This window comes from Olea europaea, chromosome 5 (assembly GCF_002742605.1).
Source record: "Olea europaea var. sylvestris chromosome 5, O_europaea_v1, whole genome shotgun sequence".
Classification (NCBI taxonomy): domain Eukaryota; kingdom Viridiplantae; phylum Streptophyta; class Magnoliopsida; order Lamiales; family Oleaceae; genus Olea; species Olea europaea.
In genome coordinates, this window is record NC_036241.1 from 105,710 (window position 1) to 119,568 (window position 13,859).

A 13,859-nucleotide genomic window follows, 5' to 3' on the forward strand; every position below is an offset into this window, starting at 1 on the left:
ACTGCATTCTTTATTTTTATTTGAGCATGCATAAAATTTCAAGAGGAACTAAATCATTTGATGAGAAGCTTAAAATTATACCTAAAATGGGACAACAACTTAGAGGGTCAACAACTTAAAGGATGACCCTTATGTAAGGATTATATTGCCCCTAATTTTTTTGAAATACAAGATGCTACAATCATTTGGAATGTGTGAGAATAAAAAAGTACACAATTGTCAAGTAAGCTACATTCTTTCTAATTTATTGAGCTATTGTGAGACAAGTTTCTCTTTCTCCCTCGATTTTTTAGCCTGTTATTAACCAAATACATCAAAAGGAATTAATATAAAGAAAAGGCTATTCCAAATTTTCACTTACAAAGCTGAATGAAGAAAATTAATAAAATAAAAAATAAAAATACCCACTAAATCTCATGGATATGCTTAAGATGGGCATGATGCACCTTAAAGTCAAACTCCTATCCTCACATCAAGTGAATGCAAATAATGTTGATAAATTAGTAGTAGAAGAAGAAAAGATTAGGGAAACAGAAAAAGAAGTCCACCTGCATTATTGCATTATCTCGCTCAGCAAAAGCAGTAGCAACAAAACCTTGAAAAATTTCAACTATTTATCTGTGGGATAAAGCCAACACCAATATAGAGTCAACTAACTGAAATATATAAAATACAACAAATTTTTCTTCCTGAAATCCTAAATCCAAGATATTGAGGAAAATTTTATCATTTCATCAAAATGGATATCAGTTTATAGCCAGCTAAGCAGGGAAAGCTGCTGGTAAGTGTTGACTCATAAAGTAGAGCAATTGATAATTAGGTTAGAATCTCAAGAGTCCTAAAAAATTATTGACATTGTGCGCATAAAAACAAACAAGCTTGCATGGGCGGGGTGAAGTGGGGTTTGGGAGGATGTTAGAGAGAGACCTTTGAGACTTCATTACTATGTATATTTGCCAGTTGGCTCTAAATACACAGAACAAGATCAAAATGCCATGTAAGAAGCTAAGAAATCATGCAAGTGATGTTAAAGAGATGGTAGTAGTTCTCACTTCAATATTATAAGTGTCTGATAGCTCTTATTGAAGATTTTGATTTTCTCTCGAGCAAGTAGCCAATTTTTTTTTAAAGTTTCCAATCTCTTTATTCAACCCAATTGTCCTACATAAAATTAAGGCATTCTATTATTTTGGAGAAAAAAGGAACAATATTTTCCTCTCCATTACCGCTTAATAGATAAAATGCTAGAGCACCAAAAGGGGAAAATAAAACATATGTCAAATTCACAAACAATAAATAATTTTCACCACATCTGGAAATGCATTCTAGTGGCCACACTAAGATAGGCAGATCCAGCTTGTTGCACGTACAACTGTTCAATATCTTTATGCAACTGATCACTTTCTACACAGAAATCAATATAATAACAATAAATAACCAAAACCCTAGCTACTGTAAACTTTGTGCAAGCATAAACAAATGCTAAAATGTAGTCACACTGTTGAATTAGGAAAGAATATTCACAATAATCCTAAATATAATTTGTATTCGCAATATGTCCCCTACCCCTAAAACGTCAATTACATTTAAATCCTGAATTCTCCTTTTCATAACTTAGTGCCTGATTATGAACTTTGTCAATAGTAAACACATAATCAACTTGTACACCACAGGCCCATTGAAACTTTATCTCACAAGTCCAAAGAATTCAAACAAGTGGGGTATAGCACAAAATATTCTTCATGTTCCAATGATGCATACAAACAATAAGTCTAGGGAAAAAAATTGCAACATATAAAAGATATAAAAGATAAGTCTTGAAACAGCTAAATTGATGAGTTAGTGTATCGTGCTAAGATTGTTTGATGCGTGCAATGAACGACTTATTGTCCACCAAGTTATAATCCATGGCTAAAATACAAAACCCATAAATCAATATTTATACTCTTCTCGTATGAGAATCAACAATATTAATCAATTGCACACAATAACCCTAAAAATTAAACTAAGATGAAGACAATAATTTCTACAAAAAAAATTAAATGTTTGTCCTTTGATAGTAATTAAATTTTTTTTTTTGTTTGATAATGACGTTGAGAGAGAGAGAGAGAGAGTTTTACAAAAATGGAAAAGAATTCGTTCACCTCTTCCAAACCCAAAACAGGAGTACATACATACATACATACATACATAGATACATACATACATATATATATAAATGAAATTAACATCGAAATACAGAAAATGAAGTATGCAATAATAGTCATAAATCAGATTCCAATATCATATTCAATTCCATCAACAAAACCATTATTTCTTATCTTTTCTCATAGTGAGATATTTTAGATAATGTGTAAAAATAAATGCAAGGAAAGAGAGAATTCTTACACAACGGACTTGAGTAGGAAGAGAGAGAGAAGGGTTGGGGAATTTCTCTTCAATGATATTACTTTAAAATTAGACCAATGTTGCCGTCAACATTCTATTGTATGTATACCTTTCCTAAGTTTAATGCTTTAGATTTTTCATATTACAGAAATTTCTCCGTGTTTGTAAATGTATCAAAGGTTCCATGTCTAACAGAGAAGGAAAACTAAAAATACTCACAAATATTGGAAGGAGCTCTTACAGTTTTTACTCTCCAATCTTTTATTGACTATTTTCAGTGCATCCTTTGCATTCGATTTTATGACACTAAGACAAAATATCATTTACTTCAACCTTTATTAAAGGAGGCTAAATGTACAAATATGAAATATGATCCAGTGACATTCAAGTTTGAGAAAACATATAGAGCAACCACATAATGGGAAAATACATAATGAAAGGGAAAACTCACAGGGTGTACCCTCTTCGTAAGAAAAATGGTTATGTTCGGGATGAAATCCTAAAGACATTAAAGGAAAAAAATAAAAAAGATCAAATTTTAAAAGAGAAATGAAAAGACAAAGTGAAAACTGAGTACATGAAGCTAACGCTGGTGTCATCCCCATTTAAATACCAAAAATCTATCATGAAACTACAGTCACACCATCTTTACATTCTTGCCTTTCGCCGTCTTTAGGGAAATCTTTGAAGCCATTTCTGTTCTTGATTTGCGATTCTTGTTTTCTTTATGTTCTCTGGATAGAGTTTTTCTCAACAAGTTCATACATTGCCCTGGAAATATATAATTCTATACAAATTGCAAATTATAGTGAAGATCATAGAGAAAGAAGAAAAAAAAAAGGGAGAGAAGAAAAGGGAGAGAAGAAGAAGAAGTGCAGATGGTGATTGTGTGGGGAAATGGAACAAAAGACAAGGGTGGTGTGGAAAAATGGAGAGAGAAATGAAAGTACCATAGAGAACAATGCTTGTCAGAGAAAGGGAAGGAAAAAAGGCAAACAGTACATTGACACGTTCATACGATCAGTGCCAACATGCAGTTACTTTTTGCCTAGTTTGGTATGAATTAAAATTAGATTTTTAATAGATTTTAATAAAAATTGATGGTGTGTGATTGAAATATTGTGGAATCCATGTGTTGATGATGTGTGGTTAAAATATTATAGAATTTATTAAATATGTGTTTAAAATTAATTGTTCACTTTAATTAAAATTTAAACTTTAATACCTACCAAATAAGTACTTAACATGTGAATTTAAGAAAGTTGTGGTTAAGAAAGTTAAACTTTCACATGTGAACAGTAAATGGAAGCCAGTAAATTGACATAATTTTCTACGAACATGGCCATCAATTTGGATTGTTAAACGGATGAAAAAAAAAGAGGCACGTAACCCTATGAATAGTGCCGGACAAACTTAATCTTTTAATATAGTAGTAGTTAGTAGTGATATTAATAAAATGTTAAAGGATAACTCTTTTCTTTCTATTAGAGTAACTAGGACATAACTAGTTCAAAATTACTTTTTCTTGAATTCAAATTATATTATTTAACATGAGCTACAAAATGAGTATATATCGATATATTTTTGTTAGCTTTTAAAATACTTAAATATTTGATCCAAATAACTTACGATAAATTCTAAAAAGTACACGTAAGCAAAAAAATTATTTATGCAAATAAGTAGGTCGAGTTTATCATTTCAATTTTTGGACTTTAATGTGATGACAAAGCTAGACATGATCTATTTTATTTGCTAAATGACCAATATTATATTTAGCCTATGTGAATATAATTAAAATTTGGGGTGTTACATATGTAACAAGCTACTAAGCACCACCCAACATCATGCAATCAACTTTTCAATTCTTCATATTTTCTTTCACATAAATGATTTCATATCATTTACATTTGCATTGTCGACAGTAATGTTCGACACATGCTTGTCCTCAATCAAGCAAATTATTTGATTTCTTAGTGATAAAGCCTTTAGAGTTTTAGACAAATTTGTTTGATGGCCATTATTTGGCAAAAATAAAGGTTTGTGAATTTGTGGAAAATGTGTGGTTAAAAAATAGAAAAAAGATTTGAGTTTATGTGCTCAATATTTTATTGTGTGAATGTGTTGTTGAACATGAATATGTAAAAAAAGGGGAAAAAAAGTGTTCTAAAAAAAAAGCCCATCAAACAGGGCTTAGTGTTTAAGTTTATGTATGTATGTATAAAGAATCAGTTCCATTCTAGTACCCATGATTCTTGTTCAAAAACTAACAACCAATTTGGATCAAGTCATTTTCGATTTCGATTTCCAAATTTTTTTGGAATCGAACTGAAACCTCTTATTCAGTTTCGATTTAACAATTTAGGTTAAAATGTCGGAGCCTAATGCAAAGCATCTTTATATAATAGCTATACCATAACTCTCTGTGAATGAAACATACGCAGTATTCTATAAAACTGGACATTGATCTCTTTTTTATTCAGAAATGAGTAAGGATGGCAATTTGACTCGAAAAAACTAAGCTCCATGGTGCTCGTCTTAACAAAGCAACAAGGCAATTTCAAGACGGGGTTTTCATCGTGTTATCTAAAAATTTTAAAATTTAAATAAAATCACCTTAGTCCAGCTTTTTTATGCCATGTCTTGAACCTATTACCCAAGTCCATTAGCCCAATTCCAAAACTATCCTTGAATTTATAGAAAAAAATATATACAAGCATGCAAGGATTGCCCTACCCCATCTTACCAAAATTATCCTTGAATTTATAGAAAAAAATATAAGCATGCAAGGATTGCCCTACGCCGTCTTAAGCATAAATCAATACAAGGATGTGGTAGTGAAATCCCCGATGAGGGGTGAGGAATTTACTTCAATTCCTGACAAGATTTATGGTACCACTTGTTGGGAACAGAGAGGATAATATGAAGTATTGATCGCACCAGCAAGAACAACATTAAATCAAGAAGGGAGACTAGCAGAGGAACCAAGTAATTTTATTAATTGACAACTAATGGAGAAAATAATATGATTTCAACAATTACAATAAACTAGAAGAAGAGTCTCCTATTTATAAAGAATGTCCCAAACTCTAGAAATAATCTAAAAGATGAAAAATAGATCAAAAATACATGTAAAACCAAAAAAGGCAAAAAAACCCGTGCCATGCCGTCGCTCGAGCAACAGGTGGGTAATAGCTTGCTGCTTCCAAAAGTTCACCCACCGCTCAAGCGTTAGGCTAGCGACCTCTAACGCCGTAGATCTGAATCTTCCTTCTTCAACCCTATATTGACATCTTCAAGCCCAATATTCCAAAACACACAACCTTAGACCGAATTTGGGTCACAAACCTAACAATTTCCACCTTGACACAAATTTCGGAGAAACAAACGAAGTTCCAAAATTTCTCCACCTAGAAAAATAAGTCTCACTATAGTGAAATAGATTGAACCTTGCAACCAAAACCAAACGTCTCTATCTTACGAAAAAAATTACTCTTCCTCTTTTTTACAGTGCCCACAATTGATACTCGAACCTAAACACCGGGTTCCCAAAATTTTCACAAGGAATTCAAGATTTAGCAAACAGTGTCGAAACACACCCTGTAACAAAATCAACTCCAAAAGCCTTAATCGAAGGCCCCTTGCTATTCTCGTCATCTTCAAAACCACAAAACCTATACACACTTTGATCAGCATTCCCGTACCTATCATCAACGGGTCCTCCCTTAGTAGTTGAATACGATGACACCGCAGACAATGGTGACAAAGAAAAATTATCCATGTCTACAAAATCATCTGAGTAGTGTTCTTCAATAATAACCCAGAGCCAATTCCTAAAGGTACTATACCAAACTGTATATTCACCATGGTAGTAAATCTGTGTTAATGACTTTTCACCAATTCTGCACGACCTTGCAAGATGTACAACTAAGACTTCTTCCACCCCTCCAGTACTACACAGACACTTTTCTAGATTTTCAAGACTCCATCTCCTCCAAAAAACTTATAACTCTTTGAATCAAAGGTACTTAGCAAGATGAGATTCTTTTTCAAATCTGGAACATGTCAAACTTGGCCAAGTGTTCTAATTGTTCCATCCAACAATTTCAATCTGACCCTACCAATACCAATTACCTGACAAGATTCATTGTTTTCCATGACAATGACACCTTGCGTCACCGTTTTATATGCTTCAAACAAATCCTCATTAGGACAAATACAGAACGTACAGGCAGTGTCCAGAATCCATTCTTCTTCATATTTGGATTCTATGTCAGATATCTCCAAGAGATCTCCATCATTAAAAAAAATCATCAACTATGTTAGTCTCGTCCGAAGTGTTTGATAGCTTTCCATAATATTTAGTTGAAATACTTTTATTCTACAATTTTTTACAGTCTCTCTTAATGTGTCATTTCCTATTGCAATAGAAACAAACTTGATTGCTAAAATTCACCATCAACTTAACCCTTCGTCGATCACCATGAACCACAAGCATCTTTACCTCTAGACTCAGCTCCAACCAGATGTTTCATCTTCTCCTTTGGTCACAAAGCGTTATATACGTCTTTAATGGTGAGTGTATCACGACTATACAAAATCATGTCCCTAAACAACAAAAATGAATAAGGCAGTGAGCACAACAAGATCAAGACCAAGTCTTCTTCATCATAATTTACCTCTAACATTTCCAAATCAGCGACAATCTCCTTAAACAAGACCAGATGGTCTTCTAAAGATCCTCTTTCTTCCATGCTATGAGAATATGACCTCTGTTTCAGACGCAACTTGCTTATTAGATTTTTTGTTATGCATAGTTGCTCCAATAATGCAGCAACTGTCTTCTCCTTCAAAACATCCTGAAGAATGTTGTTGGAGAGATGAAGAAGAATCTATAAAAGCGCCTTCCAATCCTTTCGTTATTTCTCCTCAGTTGTCCAAGTTGTAAGCATTCTGTCAAATCCAAACAATGCATCGTCAAAATCCATCTATGCCAATACAGATCGTATTTTTACTTACCACAAGAAAAATCTTGTATTGTGATCCAAAATCGAAATTTTATACTTCATAGTTGTCATTGATAACGAAAACATCAAACAAAATCACAACCAATTGCTCTTATACCACTTGTTGGGATTCCCACAAAATTTATGATACCACTTGTTGGGAATGGGAAGGTTAATATGGCAAAGTACTGACTATATAAGCAAGAACAATATTAAAGCGAAAAGAGAGACTGACAGAGGAACTTAGTAATTTTATTAATTACGATTAATGGAGAGAAAAAATACAATTTGAGCAATTACAATAAATTGGAAAAAGAGTCTCATATTTATAGGGGATGTCCTAAACCCTAGGAAAAACTGAAAATATGGAAAATAGGTAAAAAATAAGTGTAAAATCGAAAAGGCAAAAAATCGATGAGGCGCCATTGCTCGAGCGTCGCTGCTTCCAAAAGTTTGCCTATAGCTCGAATGGTAGCTAGCAACCTCCAATGCCGTAAATTCGATGTTTCCTTCTTCAAGCCCAATACTCCAAACACGCAACCCTAAACCGAATTTGGTTCACAAACCCAACAGGATCATCTCGCCCTACTCCATTGTCATCCCTAGAAACGAAGTTTGTGTTGATGAAAAAAATGGAAATTTTTCCTTTATTCTTTTGTAGTACTTCATGTAGTAACAAAGTCCCTTTTTTCTGTTAACAATGTGCTTTTACTTTACAGGCTGCTTAGTTGGGCTGCCCAACTTCGAACGGGGAGTGCTATAGACTGAATTCAATAACCATTACTATAAGAAAATTAATTTGGCATATGCATACTCCATCCACTTTACAAAAAGGAAGGATTTTGTTACGTCTCTTCTAACAAAGACCACAAAAAGAAGAGTTTTGGCTCTAAGCTATTATTGTTCTATCTGTCTTATGGGAGCTTGTATTTAGTCCTTCCAATTACTAAAATTTCAATAATACCAATCTTGTTCTTGAAAAGATGTTAAATTTACCGTCTATCTTCTTGAAGAGCCTTTCTTTAACTGCAAAGCATCTTTATATGTCAGCTATAAAAATGACTCTTTGTGAATGGAAGAATGTACACAATAATATTTAAGAATGGACAACGATCTCTTTTTGAATTTAGAAATTAGTAGGGATGACAAGTTGACTCGAAAATTAGAGCCCCACAGTGCCCACCCCATGACGATTTTCAGGATGGGATTTTTTATCTTATTATTTAAAAAGTTCAAATTTTGCATAAATTACCCTTAGCCCTTTTTTCTGCTCAAACCCAAACCTATTTCTCAAGTACATGAGTCTAACTCTAAAATTATCCTAAAATTTATAGAAAAAAGTAAAAATATATAAATAGGACAGGGATTCTTTCTCCCCCATTGTCATCCCTTGAAATGAGGTTCGTATTCGAGGGGTAGAAAGCCCAAACCTGCACCCCAGGCCCATGACATTTTTAATGTAAGAAAAAAAAATTCCTTCTTCATATCAAATCAGAAGATTTTTTTTTTTTTTTTTTTGTCCCTCCTGGCCCTTCCTCGTTCGCATTGATGGAAAATGGGAAATTGTCCTTTATTCTCCTATATATAGAGTACTCTATGTGGTAACCAGATCTTTCTATGCTAATAGGGTTTCTTACTTTACTTATGTAAGCTTAGTTGGGCTGCCCAACTTAAAATGGGGAGTGCTTTAAATTTCATTCATGCATTAGTCGCCATCTTACGTGGATATTTTTTTAATGAAAAATCGATATTTTATTCAGTCATATCTCCATGAATAGTTGGTGCCATATGTAACAAAATATAGAATTTCCAAGAAAGTGACACATTAGCTAATAAAGCAACTGAGGCTAATATGTTACCTTCACATGACAGATAACAACAAGAGCCACTATATTGCAATATCAAGCAACAAATCCGCCTTTGTGGGTGGCAAAAGAAAAATCTGAAAGCAAGCACTAGACATTATATAGGGAGTCAATTTTTACTAAAGATAGTTGGAAACCATTTGTCTTCGAGCATAGGTGCCCGTCTTGTAATGCCACCCTTTAGCATCTGTAAGTGAGAATCGACTAGCAATCCTTTCTGTAAAGGCCTCTATAACCACCACATCGTGTCTCTAAATCAGTCCTCCAGCTCCAATCCATTCCTTCCCAACTTGCGTCCTTGTGTCACTTTTAGTTTGATCGCCAAATCGGTGGCCTAACTCAGCACCTCTCTCTCTTTCACAACCCTGCCACCCCCCACCCTCACCCGCTAACTCCATCTCTGGTTCGTTAACACTCCCTTGTGCAAACATCTAACAATTTTCTCAAAGCAAGACAGGTCCCGATCAGTTATCCCGTGGATACGAAATACCCCATTTCTTTCTCCCCATAACACCCACAACAAGCAGCAAATTCGACATAGATCCAGCACATTACATAAATACTTTGTATAGACACAGACATGTAATTTTGTAATCCTTGACTAAGGTCATCTATACAATGGTGTCTAGACTTTACTAATGTTAGTTGTTACAACAACATTTAATAGAACTAGCCGTTAAATTTGACTTGCAAATGACTCAAATATGCTGTTTTATTACTTTTTTTAGTTTTAGTACACACTTATATTTGTTTTAGTTGTGTGAAGATATAATTGAACGCATAACTTGTTAATGTTTAATAGTTTATTTATTTATAAAACAACTTTGTATGAATGTTTTTTGAATCGATAGTTCCACCACCCAGTATTTTATTAGTATCATCGACTCTCCTATTCTTTTATTTTCATTTAAGCTTCCCCGATTTGGGGCTTCACAGAACTAACGGTCTAAATTTTATCTGAATCGCTCAGTTTTTTGAACAAAAATGCTTGGATTAACCTCTTTCCTTGCCACGGTGAATCCCATTTCATTCGAGTTTTCTATTATGAAATTCCTTATTCCATTTTCCCACCGAAGATGGTACTATAATTTTCAAATTTACAACTAGTGAAGTAGTAATTAAGTAATTGCCACCTATTCTAAATGTTGTTTTATAAGCACATTTCACATAAACCATATATTTACAAAAATATGGGGACATTACCAATTATTCAAATATATTCTTATTCAATGATTATCAATTTCGCGCCCAAAGCTCAAAGTTGACACAAATGAACACTTATAAATCAAGAAATAATTGCGAAGATCACATTGCCAAAATATGAAAAAATACAATGACAGAAGATTCTGCAAGAATTCGTAAATCTTTTGTTATTTGCACATACGATACCTTGTTAATTTATGAAACGACTGGGGATGGCAACGAGGCGACATAAGGTGGTCCTCCTTATCTCCTACCCTGATGGGATCGGGGATGAGCTAAGGGAGGGATAGAGATTAAAATATTCTCGTTTACTCTCTCATTCATTTTTATAATACTATTTTTTCAATACAATTTAAATTAAGTTACTTGTCCCTATAATCACTATAAGTAAGTTGGTGTCTTCGATTGTTCACTACACTTTTAGATGTCGAGTTTTGTTGAACTTTTTAAACTCTTGGACATTAATCAATGGAATCACTTCTGTTTTGCATCTTTAATGAAATAACTGACGTGACAGACAAATTTCCCAGTTGGCACCCCATCACCAAAATGATACGTCTTTTTTGAAAAATCTTATTTTATTCCATATGTAGAAGATTATGCGGCATTAATGACATCGACGATATGAAAATATGTTATCCTTTCAGTATTCTATGAAACTCAAAACATAAACAAGTATCTCATCAACCAGACACATTCAAATATATTAAACTCATAATGAACTGCAATATAATTCCAAGAACACCTGAATGTTTTACTTCTACCATTCAATGTGACAACTATAATAGCACCTAACAATTGCACCAGTGAAATAATTCAATAAAATATTTAGCTTGGAAAGAACTTTCTAAACACACAATAACACATCATTAAACACACAAAAATAAACAAAGCCCATGTTTCCATATCATCGTGATATTACTTTGAAAAAAATTATCGACCAACACTCGATCGACTTAAAATACAGTGAGCAATTGAAGATATCCATCAAAGTATAGTGAGCAATAAAAAATGCCTTCCTTATATGAATTGTCCCTCTTCCTTGATTGGGAATTTATCGACGGTGGGATGCCATCTAAAAAATATGTTTGTGATGTCAACTGTTAAGTTAGAGACATGGAAAGAAAGTGGTTTCGAATATAGAAAAGTATATAATATAGAATTTCAAATAAACATTTAATATTCTATAACATAACCATTAATATAGCGATATAAAATTTCGATTACTTTATCACAATTCTAATTTATTAGTATAGCAAATCTTAAATATTTTTAGATAGAGAATAATGTCCGACACTTATGCAATCAAAACTCGACATCTTAAAGTGTAGTAAGCAATCAAAGACGTCAACCTAAATTTAGTGATTATTGCGACAATTAACTCAATTAAATTTAATAATAACATAAAAGTAAACTAAAAAATAAAATTTGGGACATTTTCATTCTCTATGAAGGCCGCTACACCGTTTTTGGTTGCCGACGAGCATGCGTTCCACTTTAATTCGGATGAATTGTGCCCAAGTTTTGAAGAGTTTTGATCGTGATCAATGATCATGTTTTACACTCAAGCGCCCCGGGTTATCTTGCTTCTCCAAAAATGATTTCACCTAAAAGTCGGTAGCACGATTTTAATAGATGACGCTGTAGTAGAAAGACTGGAGTAACTATACTTCTTTGTTTTTCTTTTCTTTTCCAGAAATCTCTGCTAAAAGAAGTTTCTATCTTTTTTCAATCTCCAATTCTGAAATTTTCCTCACAAATTCCCAATTTCCTTTCATGCAATCTTAATTTTGAAATTTCTGAAGAATTTCAGAATAATGGATCAAAACCAATTCGCGAACGAGCTCATAAGTTCTTACTTCCTTCAGCAATGGCGCCATAATTCCCAAACCCTAACCTTAAGCTCAACCCTCTCCAATCCCGGAACTGAATCGGATTCCGCACGACCCGATTTGGAATATGAAGATGAGGGAGAAGAGTTTCCGACGGAGCTCGACACGGTGAGCAGTTCGGGCGGGTTCTCCGTGGTGGGCCCTGATAAATTGTCCGTGCTGTACCCGAATGTGAATTTGCACGGTCATGATGTTGGAGTGGTTCATGCTAACTGTGCTGCCCCGTCAAAGCGGCTGCTTTACTACTTTGAAATGTACGTGAAGAACGCCGGTGCTAAGGGCCAGATTGCCATTGGATTCATCCCCTCTTCCTTCAAAGTTCGACGTCATCCTGGGTATGTATCTACTTCGCATTGAATTTAATTTGTGGTGTTTTTGTTTTTTATATTGTTTATGTTTTGTTTTTTGGCTTTTTATGTATATAGGTAAATGTATTAATTAGATTGAAATGTACTTGGTTTGGGGGAATTTGGTTTGAGAATGGTATATTAGATGCCAAGAAAAATGGTAGTTCTCTGTACTTGAAAAAAGTGTACCTTGCTATGTAGAGGAATGATTTATAAATATTGTTTAGGTTTTTCTTTAGCTTTACATTGTATTTTGCACGCGTTAGCATATGTTTTTAAGTGCATAGCTATAAGTATTGGATTTTTAGGATTTTGCCTTCCGGCTTCTACAGTTTGACATTGATTTGGTAGGTTTCATATAATCTGAGTGTTTCTAATTCCAATATTAGCTGCCACGTATATTGCATTTGTGGTTGTTTTTGTGTTGATTTCGGTGTCTTGCAATTCTATAAGTTGAGGGTTTGTACTGATTGAAGTAATAATCTGTAACCAAATGCTAAATTGTGCTCCGCTTCCTGCCTTTAACATTATCAGAAACAAAACTAGCCTTCAAATTTAATTTTGAAACGCGCACATACAAGCACGTGTAGAGAAATGGAGATAGAGAGAACTGAAATACCTTCTTTCTATGAATGGCTCCCATCAGACCTGATGCTTTGTCTTCCCAGACTTCTTTGCATTATGATAGCCATTGCCCACAATAATACCTAGACTGCCTTTGGGGCCATCTTTCCAGACATCTTGTAGGGACTAATACCTTTTCTATTTTCTTTAACCTCACCTTCAAAGAAATCAGGCAGTAAGATATGTTCACAGCTCTGACAAATAAAAACCTACATGGTGATTTTTATAAAAACATCTATATACATGACGAGCCTCTTTTTTTCTTGCAGTCTAAATTTTACTTTTGTATTTAATCTTGCTGGTTAATTTACATTCTACACTAAGAATTGCTCTTTGGGGATGGAAATGTTGTAATTTTGAACTGTCGAGGGAAGTTTTTGGGCTATCCATGGGTGTGCTTCACTCTTGTGTTTGTGGGGTTATTGGTTCAAGGTAAAATTGGAATGTGAAATTAAGAAATATAGCATTTTGGATATATAGCATTCTTTAGGTCGTGCTTGGGAGTTTTAATTCCCCCCCCCCCCCCCCCCCCCCCCC

At 33.9% G+C, this 13,859-nt stretch overlaps 1 protein-coding gene across 2 annotated transcripts in view; it reads left to right on the plus strand.

The window, feature by feature from the left end:
- Positions 1-11,903: 11,903 nt before the first annotated feature.
- The window catches only part of LOC111394323 (ran-binding protein M homolog), a 15,296-nt gene continuing 13,340 nt past the window's right edge, over positions 11,904-13,859 (plus strand). Inside the window, exon 1 of one of the 2 annotated variants that reach the window (XM_023020075.1) lies at positions 11,904-12,686. In XM_023020075.1, the coding sequence (XP_022875843.1) occupies positions 12,277-12,686 (410 nt within the window). In that variant the 5' untranslated portion in view covers positions 11,904-12,276. The remainder of the gene's footprint in view (positions 12,687-13,859) is intronic. The other variant, XM_023020073.1, reaches the window with a different exon arrangement.